Source organism: Epinephelus lanceolatus, chromosome 5 (genome assembly GCF_041903045.1).
Source record: "Epinephelus lanceolatus isolate andai-2023 chromosome 5, ASM4190304v1, whole genome shotgun sequence".
NCBI lineage: Eukaryota > Metazoa > Chordata > Actinopteri > Perciformes > Serranidae > Epinephelus > Epinephelus lanceolatus.
This window is the reverse complement of record NC_135738.1, coordinates 39,723,814-39,740,629: the sequence shown is the minus strand read 5'-3', so window position 1 is coordinate 39,740,629 and position 16,816 is coordinate 39,723,814. Positions and strand designations below refer to the sequence as shown.

The 16,816-nt window shown below is 38.8% G+C and overlaps 1 protein-coding gene across 2 annotated transcripts in view; it reads right to left on the bottom strand.

The window, feature by feature from the left end:
- Positions 1–16,816, bottom strand: part of LOC117262875 (guanine nucleotide-binding protein G(o) subunit alpha) — a 145,959-nt gene that overhangs the window by 37,748 nt on the left and 91,395 nt on the right. For both annotated transcript variants that reach the window (XM_033636057.2, XM_033636058.2), the window contains exon 4: positions 5,919–6,079. In XM_033636057.2, the coding sequence (XP_033491948.1) occupies positions 5,919–6,079 (161 nt within the window). The remainder of the gene's footprint in view (positions 1–5,918; positions 6,080–16,816) is intronic.

The following is a 16,816-nucleotide window of genomic DNA, read 5'->3' as shown; positions in this document are numbered from 1 at the left end:
AGGTTTGAATCTGCTGGCCGGCTGACACCCCTCTCTGTGGAGTTTGCATGTTCTCTCCTTGTCAGTGTGGGTTTTATCAAAAGGTCCCCGGCTTCCTTCCACAGTCCATAGACATGCAGGTTAGATCAGGTGTGAATGTGAATGCGAATGGTTGTCTGTCTTTATGTGTCAGCACTGTCATAGTCGGCAGATTACCTGTCCAGGGTGTACCCTGCCTCTCACCTAATGTCATGAATCTGTCCTTCCATTGCATACTGTAGTCCTCTGTGTCGGCTTCTTACAGTTGACGCCCAGAAAGTATTTACATACTGTGGCACCTGGCTAAAAGGGGTGGGTACCAAGTTACAGCTCACTCGCATTGATCACTTAGCTATTTATCAGAATGTGGCTCACTAAAGAAATTAAACCCATCAAACAAGGGTCACAAATTATAAAACTGTATTTTTAAGTACACATAGATGTCATTTCAAAGTATATGCAACTGTTGACTACATATGGTATCTGCAAGTGTACAGGCCTACCACATATGATTTTAACTTTAAACATATACACATATATACACAAATTTTAACGCATAATTTGTATACTTTGAAATATGAAATGTGCTTAATCATGTTTGTGTGGCATGTATGGTTTTTTTTTTTCTTTTTTACAATATAAGCTCAGGGGAGGTCAGCTCAACTGCCCTGCTTCATAGCTGTTGCTAAGTAACTGCTTTAGACATCTCCCCTACTGTGATGCTCTGACACATATTTAAAACCAGCACTCTTCACTTCTACAGCAGCGGCATGATGCAACATGATACAACCTGGCCACAATATAAAAAGGGCTCTGAATCGATAGAGGAAAAAGCAGTGTCATTACTGACCCCAGAGAAAAAGATACACCAGGAAATTTCACACTGGCAGTGTACACGCGCTTTAAGGCACGTCTTAAATACACACTGACCAGACTAGGACATCTATTTTGTATTTTAGCCTTTCGTGAAGAGAAGCACGCTGACCTCTAATCTAAATGAGGTTACCTCTGTTGTCAACAGAAGATAAAGAGGAGAACTTTCTAAAGCCAGCAATGGACACGTAACGGTACCCACTAGCGCCAAGATGTGCTATGTTTATCAATTTGAATCAATATGACTGAAGTAAGTTTTACATTATTAACCAGTAAAAAGTTCAATGATGTTAAATAATCAAATGCAATGCAAGATGAAGAATCAATATCTGTAGTAAAGAATGGAGAATGAAGCCATGATGTCTGACATTTAACTTCAAGTAGTTCTAAACAAGTATACTCAGACTGCCTGCTATTAGTGGGCACTATGCTCTCAATCCATTTAATACTGCATTCTTTCAGTGTAATAAACCAAAGCATCAAAGCAACGCTCTTGTCCAGTGTCCATTAAACTACCTGATCTGAGATGTTAATGGGAAACTCTGGTATTTTTGAACCTGGACTCTATTTTCCCATGCTTTTGTGTCTATGAAACTAATGGAGGCAACATTTTTTTTAAAAATTGGTCCCGTATTGAGAGAGACTGCTGTGGTGAAACAGGCTACAATACCAACCCTTATGAGCAATTGTGCACCATCAATTTACATCTATTAAAAGTGCAGGCTCAGATTGTTATTAGAAGTGTCTGACAACATTATGTAAAAGGTCCTACAGAGAAATGAAACAGTTTTCTTAACCTTTCTGTGATCTCATCTGTTTGCGAAGTCTTGTTCTGATTGTGGTGGACTTTTCCACATTGTCAAAATCAGCTATATGTTCAGCAATGACACTGAAACTATTTTAGATAACACAATATATGCTTTTTGTATCTCAACACCACAAATTCTTTTCAGCACTCCTCTATCCAAGGCCCAATTGCAATCCTCCCCTTGGCCCTACCACTCCATTTTGAGTGCTGCTGCTTGGTTAGGGTATCCTTTTTCTTCGGGGGATCAAGGGGCAGTGGTACAAGAAAATTTCCAGATTGCTTTGGGATCAGCAGCAGTCTGAATGTAAACAAGCAACATGGCTGCTACATGGCAGGGAAAGAAGCCCATACATTTAAGTTTATCTTTACAAATTGCCATGAAAAAATGTTGAAATCTGTCAGGACATCTTAGTTTAATGTAAACATAAAGGAATGTGTAATTTGATTGATTTATCAAGCATTTCAGAGAAACTGCTACTGTGTCAGACGTTTCTTTTAGCTAACTATTTCAACATTTAATCATTACTTTTAGCTAACGCAAGCTATTTGAACCATTTGTCAGTTACCTTAAGCTATCTGTTTCTACCGTTTATTCATCAGTTTTAGCTACCTAATGCTACTGATGAAGTAACAAGTGCCATCCTATTTCTTAGTTTAAGACTTCAAACCCAACCCCTTGTGGCTCTGCTCAGAAGGGCCACTACTCAGTCCAGGGCTCTCAAACTTGGCAGGGACTTCTCCTTGAGCTAGACCTGGTCACAATAACAGCGAAAAGTAAGGAAAAATGTTTCATTTCTCTGTAGGGTCTTTATCACAATGATGTCAGACACTCCAAATAACAATCTAAACCTGTCATTGGCAAAAACAAGCAGTTTTAATAGACATTAATTAACTGTGCACAATTTCCCGCAGAGATTCAATTGCAGCCTGTTTTGCTGCTGTAGCTGCAGCGGTCTCTTTCTATACTGGACCAATTTCAAAAATTGCTGTCTCAATTAGTCACTTAGACACAAAAACATGGGAAAATAGATTGAATGACACAAAGTGGGTACATGCATACCGCTGTGCCACAAAGGCAGGGGATGTAAATCATAAACAGAGTGTACGTGTATTGTGGTAAATAGGTCAGGACATGCAGGGCATTTGCACAGAGAGAGAGAGGCAGAGGCAGAGAGGACGGGTGGCTTTAGGCAGAATTTGCTCCTCTCAGAGTAGAGCTTTCTCCTTTCTGTGTAATACAAACTCACATTACATGCATGTGTGATTACACACACAAACCACACACTCGCACAAACACTCCCTGCTCGCACCATCATCGTCTTCACTAAACACCCAGCCTTCAACCTAGCTGTAACACCTGGCAACTGAAAAAGAACCTTTCAAGGTAAAAACTGACAAAATAATATCTCAACTTTGGAGAAATGTCATCCACTTTCTTCTGCTGTTAGGGATTTTCAAGAAAGAAGTGCAGAAGTGCAGACAGACAGACACACACACACACACACACACACACACACACACACACACACACAGACACACACACACACAAACTGAGTGTGGTCTGATCATGTGATATCTGTCCTATCATTCCATTGGCTGGTTGGCCTGTTCTGCTCCACAGGCCACAACATAATAGGAAGTGTGCATCAATCTTTAATGTGACATTTAACACAGGCACACAAAAGTGCACACACGCAAACACAAACACACAAGCACACACACTTTCACACACAGAGCGGATGTTGTTTGAGTTAATTGACCACATGTAAATGCTGACAGGAATATATTTGCACTTCCAAGATGTCTGCCATGATGAGAAATAACTTAGAGCTGCAACTCTCTCTCTCTGCATCCTTTCTTGCTCTCTCTTCACTTCTGACTTACTGACTCACTCTTTACCGCGCCTGTTTGGTCTCATTTGTTTTGCGGCCTGTATCATTCAATCATTTTAATGTGTTTTCTTTGTTAAAGCCTCTGTTTAAACTCCTCTTAAACTTCCCTTGCCTCGTCTCTCTGTATCTTCTCCTTCTTCAGTTTCCCATGCTCTCCTTCTCCTGTGCATCTGCATATGATTTGCTTCTACATACTTATTTCAACTAGCTAATTCCCATTCAAATGGTGCATTAGTCTCATCTTTGTTTGACAATTGCCTCTAAATTCTAAGTAAGAAATAATTACCTTAATTAACTAACAAACAATGCCAGTAACTGATCCGAGTAATATAGCAGACATCCAAAGGAAAGCAAGCTTTTGCATAACTTTTCCTGAATGAATATCTTGAGGGAATTAGCATATTTTATGCTTTTCCCCATGAAATATTCAATTTCCTGTTGTCATATGACTTAAAGTATATTGGTTTGGTGCAGCCAAGAATGCAGTTTAATATGAATTCATGTTATAAAATGGTCAGTGTATAAACCTAAGATAAACAGATTCACTACAACCATGGTTTGACCCTATAAGAGTGGTGTACATCAGTTGTGGAATATAAAAAGGTACATTTACTCAAGTACTTTACTTAAGTACAAATCTGAGGTACTTATAATTGACTTGTGTCTTCTTTCTTTTCATACAACTTTCTATTTCTCCTCCACAACATTTCAGAGGGGAAAATTTTACTTTTTACTGATGTTGGCATCTTTAGTTACTAATGACTTTACAGATTTAGTCTTTTGCATATACAAAATATGAAGATCTTATCAAATATGACACTTTCTTATTAATTAGTCTACCCAACAGCAGCCTATACAGGAATACAACTGAAACAATTAGACAATTATGCAATTACTGATTGACAGACAATTATTGGAACTATACTAACTATCTTTTAGTGCAAACGATGCAAGCTTCTCAAATATGAGGATTTGCTGCTTTTCCTTTTACTTATTTTAATAAATCTGAGGTTTGGACAATGAGTTTGACAAAACAAAGAATGCTTTTAAATCAATGCATGAGTAATAATAATATATAATTGTATATACAGTCACACACACACACACACACACACACACATTGCATTAGCCACAACTGGACTGGACTGTGAAATGGGCAATTTTATTTTAATTTAATTTTTCATTTCTATTTATGCGCTTATTTTAACTTATACTATTCTACGTCTGTTTTAATACCACTGTGTTGTGCTGGACAGTTGATTTTCTTCATTGAGATTACTTATATTTCTTATACTTAAGTATATTTTACTGATTTAACTTCTATATGCAAAGCAAGACTTTATTTGTACCACAGTATTTTACAGTGTGTTATTATTACATTTACTTAAGTGAAGGATCTGAATATGTCATCCACCACAGGTGCGTGTTTAGCGTATGCACTACACAGAGCAACAAAGACATACGACTTCATCTGTCACTCAACCTTAATTTCTCATTATGTCAGTGTGTAATTTTACAGGATGTAAGGTGTACAATTAAACAAGGGCTACATGCAAGAACATGGCACTTCAGGGAAATGACTCCCCCACCTTCCTCTCTCTCTCTCTCTCTCTGTCTTTCCTTTGCTGTGTTTCTCCAGCTGTCTCTCTCTCTCTCCACCCACACACAGGCACTCAGTATAAATCAGGCCCTGCACTTGTAATGGTGATTGACTGTGTGTCGTAATAGCTTGTGTATGATCGCATTTAGAAGATTATAAATAAATAGTGGTCTGTGTAAGTGTGTGTTTGAGTGCATGTTTTTTTTTTATTATCTTTTATGGTGGGTGGATTAAGAGGGGTTGGACAAGGTAATGACTAATGTATCGATCCGGACTTAGAAAATCTGGACTCAGCTGGGCAGGTGAAATACACAGTTATACACACACGCTTGCTACTGTGCTGAGTCAGTGATATGGTATTTCATAGGGGGCTAAACAAACACCACTGCATTCACACACACCCCATTTTGTCCTATCGCTTACTGTAAACACACACCTACACATGCCCACAACCAACAAAAGGACTGCAATGTGCTCAAACTCAGTTTATCTGATTTCTAAGCTGACAAATAGAATGTGACATTACTGTCTGATATTGGTGGTTGTTTAAAAATATACCTACCTCATACCTTTAATTTGTCATTTTAAACAACTCCCCTTAATACTCGCACACACTAGGGCTGGGTGATATCACCTGAGATCACAGATTCACATTTCCTGCAACTTCCAATATATCCCCACTCTCTCAGTCTGCCCCCGACACAAACAAATGACCACATGTACGTACTATTGCGCTGAATCGTTGAGCTGGTACTCGCGGGCGCGGCTGAAACACTCCTGGATGCCTGAGTCGGACCACAGGCGCATCATGGCGGACAGCAGCTCGGCAGAGTAAGGCTCTGTGTCCTCCATACGACTGACCACATCGCACACCATCTTAGCATCCGCCTGGAGGAAACACAAGAGGGGAGAGTGCAGGAGGTCAGTATTCTCTAAACTCTAAAGGTGCTGTAATGGCATCACCACCCAAAACATAAGTATAATCATTGTAAACAAACATAAGCACCACAGAGAGACTGTCAGCCTGTACAATGCATTTTAAACAGTGTGCCACTGGATACACAGACATTATTTGTTCAAGTACACTACAGTATGACAAATACTTGTCAGTGTATGTGCGATATGAATATGCAGAACTATGACAAAAACCAGAAGAGGAAGAACAATGAGCAGGAGTTAACAAGGATAGGGGATGAAAAGGAGAGAAGAGGTGTGAGGTAGCAACAATTACAGAAAGCGATTACAGGAGATGACACAAGAGGAGAACAAGATTAGGGAGAGAGAGAAAAGAATAAGAGCATTTCCAGCTTCCAATGGTCCATTTATTCTCCTGGTGAAAAGCCTTTACAAAAGCATCATTTAAAACCCATGTGTCATTACAAACCGCGAGTCAGTACAGATGCAGAAAGGCATCAGAAAGCTACTGCTGTTCATGCAGAGGCCTGAGGTCAAATACTGTTTTAATGTCATCAAACTGCAATGTGGGCAAACCTTTGCAAAGATGCTCTAAAAATCATGCCAGCTGGACTTGGACAAAGGTAAAGCTTTTTAGGGGTCTTTTGTTTTAGCTGAAGAAGGCCAGAGCGGAGACTGTTTTCATGCAGCAGTGATCTGGATTTGGTTCCTTCAGGGGCAGAGACTGCTGGTCGGCACTGTGCTCTGAGGCCGATAAATCAGCTGCTGTTAGCTGACACAGCTGGGAAGGAATAACCGTCTTAATACAAAAAGCTGTTAAGTTCATATGAACCAGTGTTGTCACAGTACTGGAATTCCTTCTTTTGATGCAACACCTTCAAAAATATTGATATTCAATACTGTTTAAACAAGGGCTGTGCTATGTCAGGAAAACGTGATATGTGATAACTTGGTTGAATGTTTGGATGATGATATGTCTTGAGATAAATAAACAAATATTAAAGTTTACAGTTTTAACGTCTTCCTGCTTTAGGGTTCTTGCTGCTAACACAGACCCCAGACAATGAACAGCCTCTGCATACTGACTAAAAAAAAGAAATGCGGCGCCCACAGGTGGCCATTTGAATGGGTCCCCTGTGAATTTTTTTTGGGGGGGCAAATTGTTGTGTTAAACTTGTGTTTTATGTTCAGGTACGTTTAAAATGTGTCTGATACTTAAATAAAATCCCAAATCTGAAAACTTTATTTACAAAACTGTATATGTATCATCTTGAGCTGAGTTTAGAGAGCATCAAAATCATTTACCCAGTGTCAAGCAAATTAAATGTGATATTGGATTGTGGTATAGATAATCCCACAGAAACGTGATTTCTATGGACAATTTATTAAAACATAAATAAGTAACTGCATAAATGTAATAGTTCGTGAGGTGAGAAAATGGTGGCCACCGGTAAAAATATTTTTTCAACCAGGGCATGTTCTGTGGACAGTAAAACATCAATGGGTCATCATCGCCATGAATCAATACAGTATCTATCAATGGCATTATTCAGGGAAAAAAAAAAGTGGCACATCCCCTGAACGGGAAAGCACCATCGTCACTGACACGAGTGAATACACCATCTCCTGTCACAGCTGACGTTGCAATGTAAGACAACGGGAATGTAGTAATATCCTATATATTAGTGAATTCAGTTGTATTTTATGAATCTTAAAACACATGGTTATTGTCTGCCGGCGGTCCCTGGGCACCTCTGTGCTGCCCCGCCATCTTTACCAGGAAGCAGCGGTGCACCGAGCTTCAGAGAGCCAGGGATGAGAGCAGGTGGGCGGGCAGACAGGTGTCAGATCTGTGCAGAGCACCAGAACAAAAGCACTGACACATCACTGACAGTATAATAATTACACCTAAAACACAAGTTTCAATCTCAGCGGTTTCTGTGACATAAGAAATACTTCAAAAAATAGTTAAGTCACCTGACGTCACTGTTTCAACACGAACTGGTTGTTCACAACTACCATGCATACATTGACATGCAGCATGTGAATATACTGTTTATCCCAGTTCAAGCTGTATTTTGTGATACATTTATTGCACATGTTGATATTGCGATGAAGGTAAATTTTTGATATATTGTGCAGAACTAATTGAAACCATTTCAAATATTCATTATCGATCAATAAGTCAATTTTTGACCACACTTATACAATCATAGTCCTGCCATTAAAGTGCTTAAGTTACTACATATCATATAAAGAAACTATTAGCAATATTGTGTTGATTATTATAGACAGGGATGGTATTGGTGGAATTCAATACTGTACCCTTTCCTGTAAAGGTTAAAAAATCATGTCTTGTTATTGCATACATGAGTGTAACACGATCACTTGTGGAACATTACATTTCTTCTGTTTGATTTAAATAAGACATGTCATACTCTGTGTTTATGGAAAATCTTGTCAGCCAATTAGCTATGAGTAAACCAGCCGCAGAGATGTCTTTTAGATTTGGCTGCCATCACCAGCATCCTGTCTGAATCCAGTGGTTGATCCCCGCCCTTCATCTCTCCTTTGCTCTTTGTTGTTATTGATTTCTCTTCCGAGCACTGACCTCCTACATGATCATTCTCGCTTACAGTAATATTGCCAGGACCCTGACCTTTGTCCTCTTAATATTTGGTGGCTTCAAATGCTGACACAACACAACAGCTGCAAATACATGTATCTACCCTTCTTTGCTTTGCAGTTGATCTTAAATAAAAATCTATCAAGAAGACATTTGTGGTCAGGGACTTATTTTGCTTTGTGTATGTGAGTACAGTTTTGTTAAGTTATAAAATCCTTCCTCACAGTGTCAAAGTACATTCCTGTATGTCAGTCCAAAAAATACTCGATCAGGGACCATTATATAAGAAATGCATTACTGATTCTGACTCCACATTAAAAATGTACAGCTGTTGTAGACAACAGAATATCTTCAAATTGCCTTCGAATGAAAATTATGCAAAATCATATAATGGATTTGTCTCATATTAATTTAAATCCAACATTAGGGAAGACGATAACCATGCCATCTTCTATACGTTCTCTGGTTGTGAAAAGAACTGCCTTTAGAGGACTTTTATCACGATGCTGCTCTGAGACAGCTCTTTGTATTTAAAGATATTACCATATCAGATATCAGAAACCCAAAAATAGATAGCATTCAGTTCTTCTTCCTATAATTTATGCTCTAACTGTTGATCCTAATTTTACAGTTGTTACAAGTAATGCCCTAATGTGGGAAAAATTAAAAACATAACACAATAAGATAATAAAGCTGGCTGATAAAACTGTGATAGCTTTATTGGCAGTTTAGCAATATAGTTGCATCCCATTAGAAGCTTTAAACCACCTATTCCTTTTGAATTTAAGAAATGTATACTTTAAAACAATACAGTCTAAAATGTATAATCCCCCTTGTGCATAACAGACCAGTAATGTTACATCAAACTGACAGTGGCTCTAAAGCCCTGAGACAGCAAGCTTGAAATCTGAGACTCAAATATACAAATAATGGATCAACAGAGCTCAGCATACTTCACTACAGTTTCAGTCTACAAGTACTTCTATAAATGTGATATTCTCATCACTGTGGGCTCAGAAACATGTGAGTCAGCAAAATGAAATATAAAACAGAGTAAACACAGGTAAAATACATAAACATGCAACACTATACCGGGCTAACTCCCTAACTGGAACAATATGTCATCAGCTCTCATGTCCTAAAGACTGAAATACTTTCAACAATGAAACAGTATAGTGTCAGGATGAGTGTTGTTATTCCTTTACTGTAATTTTATCCAGGCATTATTGTTACACTGCACAGCACTCAGGCTGAAATTAATAAAACCGGAGTCATGATCTGTTTCAGTTTCCACGTACCCCTGACATTCCCAGCATGCCAAACGATCAGAAAGAGATCATAACAGATTATGTGAGATATACTCATCCAGTAGCAACCTCATTAAAACTCACTCATTTACTGAGGGATTTCACCAAGGTGCTAGGCTAACCCCACATTCACTTAGAAAGTTCAGGAAGCTAATGACGACCACAAAGACTTCACCAGCGGACAGAGAGTGATTTCACAATGATGCTTGCTGGTAAAATGTTATTGTACAGGATGTTACAACATAGTTACTCAAAGTTTACAAAGGCTTCATTCATTTCTCCAGATTCAGATGTAGACTTTGTCTGTCTATGTCCACTGAAGAATGGAAAAGGCATCTCCTTCTTTCATCTTGCTTTTGTTTTCTTTCTTTCTTTCCTTCCCTTATTATGCAGATACCTTTTTCTTTTCCCTTCCTTGCCCTCTTTCTTTTCCCATCTTTCCCTGAGGGGAACATTTTTACACACACGCCAGAGTACTGAACAAAGTACAAAATTGGTCTGATATTGGCGCTAGATGAAAGGTCAGGGGATTACCAAAGTAATTCATCATCATCTAGTAACCAATCATGAATGTCCATGCAAAATTTTGTGCCAATCTATCCGGTAGATATTGACATATTCCATATGATAAGTTAAAACTTTGACCTGACAGTGCAGTAGAGAGAGTCAGAGGATCACCAAAGTCATTAAGCTTCATCATCTGGGGACCTCCAATATCTGTTGCAAATTTTGTGGCAACAATTCATTAGCTTTTGCAATATTTTATTCTGAACCACAAATGTCAACCTCATGGTGCTACTAAAGTTTAAGTCAGGGAATGACAAAGCTTTGTAGGAATCGACCTCTTGGTACTATGAATATTTGCATAAAATCTTAAGACAATCCATCACATGGTTGTTAAGATATTTCAGTTTGGACCAGAGTGGTGGACTGACCACAGAAATTGCCATCCCCAGAGACATTCAATGTGCATGGCATAAAAACAAGTGAAATGCAGCCACCACACACCTGGTGATGAACACCTGTCTGTATCTGTTCATCACCATCTATGATAGCCTATAAAAGGCTGCAGTCTTGACTTATTATGCTCATAATCTTTAATTTTTTAACACCAAAGAACATAAACCTGCTGATAAGGTGCAGCAATGTGCTGCAGGACTTGCCGTCAGTCTCTTAACTTTGATTTCCAAATGTGGGTCCATGTAGCACTCCTAATGGAGCATGACAGTCACCAAAACTGCCCAATCTAAGAATCTGTTTACACTTAGTTTTAAAATGCGTCCGTATTTGTGCATGTTTTCTGAAAGCTTACGGATACAGATGAAATGGAGCAGTACCACTGGAAATCGTGGGGGCAGTGTAGCATAGTTCAAGCTAGGTACAACCATCTGATGTGAAGAAGACTTTTAAAAAAAATTGCAGTACAGAAGATTTCTTTGCCCAAATGCCACAAGTATTTATAGACCTCACAGCTCATTGCCATCTACAAAGCTGCCTCTGTTAAAAGTTCATTATTATGACCTCCTCCATGTCTCCTGTTTGTTGTCAGAAACTTCTGACTCTGCCCTCTAGTGCCGTCTTGTGGATGTGTCAATGCCATCATAAAAGACGTGTGGAAGTGTGAGGGCAGTTATGTTTACAACTAAGGACAGACCGATACATTGGCCGGCCGATATATCGGGCCAATATTTGAGTTTTTTACTTGTATCGGCATCGGCCGATTCGCGCGTGTGTTCGCGGATTTATTTTTCCCTGGCACTTTTTTTCATTTGAAAGTATGTGGTTAAGTTGAACAAAGCTGTTGAATCCTACTGTGTACGGTAGTTGTTGTTTTATTTATGCTTCAGCTTAAATATTTGTTTATTTTATAAAGACATTACTGGAAGATTTAAGAGCACTGAACTCTTTTTTTTATTTGAATGTATAATAATAATAATAATATTCTACCTGTTCTACCTCAACTTTCCATCTTGTTTTAGTATTTTTTACTGTTCAAGAAATGTTTCTTATTTTAAACTTGAGACCTGTAATATTTGTTATCATTGTGTAATTTTTTTTTATGTAAATTGAGGGAGCAAAAGCAGTATCGGCCCAAAATATCGACTCAAGAAAATCGGCAGTCCATAATCGGTCATCGGCTAAGGGTGATGGAAAAAAATCGGTATCGGCATCGGCCCTAAAAAATCCATATCGGTCTATCCCTATTTACAACGGAGAATAAATGAGCCTTAATGTGTCCTGATGCATCCCTGTCACACAGCTAACAGAAAATTGTGTCATTGACGCAGGATGTGGTGGTTGTTTTGGTGACAGCACTACGTAGCTTGCTCATTTTATGATGAGTTGGACGAGGTACCGTGTGACTGTCCATTGTTTTGCCCTTTGAAAGGAGACTTGTTGGATTTTGCTGGTAGCAATGACTGGCAAGAATGTGGACCTAATAACTGAGTGGGGCTCTTTGATCCTGAAGCAGAAGCGATGTAGGTAGTAAAGAAATCTGAACACAAGAGGTCAGCTGAGATGCATGATAAAAACAGGTGTGAACGTGTGTCTATTAAGATCACCAAAATGCATTTTAAAAAACCAAAGTGTAAATGGGGTCATTGAGTTAACTGTCGGTCTGTGTAACATCAAGCTTACACCTATTAGTTTGTTTGTTTAAAGAAGATGAACTGCATCAGAAATAAAGACAACAGTAGTTGAGTGATGTTCATTATGACTTCAGTTTCTGAAGCTGATATTATGATAAAGACGCATCACAACTACCACCAAGTGACACTTCTGAGGAAGGCGGAAGTTTCCACCGAAACATGTCAAGGTATGTAACATCCTAACATATGTCTGAGATAAAAGTACAACTAAAGTCATTAAAGACAACAGTGTATTGTTTCCCTTTGGTCCAGAGTAAATGAAGTTAACTATAGGTGTGAAAGCGACATAAGTCTTCTACTTGCATTCTGTGTGTACACAGTCGCTGTGCACTGTAAATAACAGCAGATCACAATTTGAACTGAGTCACTGGCTTATAAACCTTCAAACAGACCTGTCAGTTCCTTTAATATTCCTTTATCGTAAGGAATTTGCCACCTCGTCTATCACTCTCTGCATCCAAGCATACCAAATCTCCACCTACTTGACCTCATCCACTCACTCAGTCTTTTCTCGGCCATTAGCATCCCTCCATCATCATCATCTCTGTCATAGTCTCCATCTATCTGACCTCTATCTATATTCATCTCTCTACAGTGTTTTTTTATCTGTCTGTCCTCCATCTCTCCTTCTATCTGTGCCTGTGACCATGTTTGTTTTGTTCTTCTCCATTTGTCCTCCCCTGGTGTCATGTTTCTGTTTCCTCCCTCCATATTTCTTTCTCTCCTTTCCTCTATTTGTCTCCCTGTATTTCTGTCCCTCCTGTCTTTCATTCGTCACACCAGCCTTTCCTCTCTCATTCCTGCCTATGTCCTTCGGTCAGTCTCCCCCCCATTTCCCCCCTATTTTTGTTTCCCCGCCATCTCAATCTCCCTCCCAAACATTTCTCTCCTCTCTTTTAATCACCAATTGCTTTCCCTTTCATAAGTCTACATCCTCCCCCTCTCTGTCCTGCTCTGCTCCTCCCTTTCTCACCTCTACGACACTGACATGAGCTGCACTATCCTCTGTTGTGTTAAACCATTTTTAACTCTGTCACCAAGGTGTGTGTGTGTGTATAAGAACATGTGACAAGTGAGTTTCTACATTATGTCCAATAGATTTGCTTGGACTTATTGGATTTATTTCTGTGTGTCTGTCTGTGTATTTTTGTACATTCATATCACAAAAAAAAAAGGTTCCACATGATGACAGTGCAGGACCAGCAGCTCAAACACACATTCACATTCATACATATTATACATTTTTAACTGTTATGTACTGAGAGAAGGTTTATGGAGCATGTATGGTTAATAGCAGCGGTGCTTTGCTTCAGTTTCATACTGTTCATTTAAATTCCTCACTGCCTCGCTGTTAAGTCACACTGTGTTACTCATTCACTCTGACTGTCTGTTATTGTTGTGAGACCAACAAGCTATCTTCTCGATCTCTTGCTGACCAATAACACCATAACACAATAATGTCAGGGCTGTGTGTCTCACAGCTTATACACCCCTTAGATTCATTGTTGTAGATCTGAAAGTGTTGAGGCCTCCTGTCTCCTCAGTGACCTTTAAAAGCTCTGAACTCTGTTGGACACACACACTTCATGAGAGTGTGTGCAACAGTTTCTCTGTGAAGAAAGGATTGCTGATGAAGTACTACAGTATGTATGTGTGTAAATCAGAGTAATTATAATTCTGTGTAATTATTTTGGGGGACTTGTTATTTTCACATCTGCAGATTTATTCTCTATTTCCATGTTGGTAAATTCCACACATGTACCTTATATGGAGTATTTGTACTTTTGTTATTGTGCAGTTTTAGCTCTAGCAAAAGTATCACTGATGGGAGGAAATTTTGTATGTGGCAGTAACAAATTATTATTTTTAATAATACTTTAATATCAAATTAGTGGCAGTTAATAGAGCAGCATAAAAACAGGAGATACACACTTTATATAAAAGGTACAGGAGTCTGGGAAGAGACTCTGTACAGACTCTGACAATATGGTGTAATATTATTATACTTTAATATAGTTTAGAATTTGTTTTAAGTGTAATTTCTGCCTGTAATTTGTTTTTTGTTTTAGTTAGCTTTCAGTAAAAGTTTTCCGAAACAAAAAACAGTTAAGTATTTCAGTTTATCATACGTAATACCTACTGTGGCTTCTGTCTTGGTTGTACTTTAAGTTGATGACAGTCTTGATGAATATATGTGTGTATGTTCCTGTCATTCAACTCCAGTGACAGATGTGCTATCTTTTAGCCAGCTCTGAACCCCTGCTTGGACAGTGAATAGGCAATCATCGGTGCCTCCATCATCATCACCACCACTGTCGTCATCATCATCATCCCTCCTACATCCTCTGCATCTGTTCCTTTCTCTCCTTCCTTACCTCTGTCCCTCCATTCAATAGCCAATCAGAGCACTTCGGCACTTACTGTATGAGTTTCCACATCTGTTATTGTCCCTGATCTATAGCCAATCATCCCTCTGCACAGTACATCAGTACGCCCACCACCTATTTATCTGCCTAAACTAACTGTACTCAACATATATTCACCAAATTTATATTAATTTATGTATGTGTGTGTCATCTAATGAGTGCTGAAGTGAGCCCAAGACACCTGTAATCAGAGAACAAATGTGTACCGTTTGAAGAGTTACACAGACACATTACAAACATCCCCTACTCTGACCTTTACCATTTACTGAGAGCTGTACACTTGAAGTCCTCCCCCTCCACTGACTATACTCACATCCTGTTAACAATTTGATCGTTTACATTTAGACCTGGAATCGGACTGACCCTGCTCACACTCAGCAAAGTGGGAGGAAACTTCTAACTGAGGCTCCCAGTGAGTTAACAGCTTCACACAACTTTTATGTTTTCTCATATAGGTATATACATGAATACTGTAAACAGAAAGGGTTTTATTAGAAACATATGTACATGTCCTTATAGTAAACTGTTCAAGTAATCACAAATGGTAGTATTATTAAGGCACAGGTTTTATTTCATCCACAGCTTCATTGAGTCCCCTTCAGGGGTCGGAGCCAGGGGGGAGGATTACATGTAAATGTCTGTTCCATTATCATCATTTCTACAGTATTACAAACTAAGATCATCAACAAATTCCCCTCTTCTTTATAGTTGTCACATGTCTCTAAGTGCTGAAATAATCAAGACTCTACAGCCATGCTAGAGACTCTGTGAGGCAGCACTGAGGCACAGCAGAGATTTGAACTTAGAGCTAATGTCAGTATGCTAATATGCTCACATGCCAATGTTTGGCAAGTAATATTTGGCACTTTCACCATCTTAGAAAAACGTTCGGTAATTACCACTAAACACTCTCATTCATCATTAGTGTTGCAGGTACTTGCTAACAAAGCAGAGTACTGTACAAACTGTAATTTCTGACCTGATGGTGGTGCTAAAAGAAAAGCAAAGGAATCACCAACGTTACTACAATTCTTCTTGATATGAACAAAATGTCAGGATTTCGTTCAGTTTGGACTAGGGGTGGAACAACTTATCAGCAGCATATCGCTATCGGACAAAATTCGCCTTGTTGACTGCTATTGGCCTGTCGGCAAATAAGATGTCTTTCACTGCTGGCAGTTCAACATGTCAGGGGATGCACCCTTTGTTTCCTCTCATAATGCTACATGGTTAACAGCACATCCGTGTTGACATCAGCAGGAGGAAAGCTAGTTAACGTTAGCAGCCGGTGAAACTACCACTGGCTACAGAGGTTGCACGAAGTTACATTAAGATGCGTTCAAGCTCTGTTTATGAAAAATAAGTATTGGGCAAGAGTAAATTTTAACAATCTCATGATGTGTTTAATGTAATCTTGTGAACTGTATTTTTTAGTGAGAAACTTGAATAAATACAGCTGTGTCAAGAAGAAATTTGTTGATGTTTTCGCATCAAAGGTGGAGTAATAAATGGCTGAATGACTGGCTGGGCAATATATCAAGATTATATAAATTTATGATATAAGACTTAAGACTTAGATTTTGGATATCAAAATACTGTAGGTGGTGTCTTTTCTTGGTTTTAAAGGCTGTATCACAGGGAATTACATAATTTACCAGACTGTTCCAGCTGTTATTTTATTTGCCTTTATCCCCTTTGCT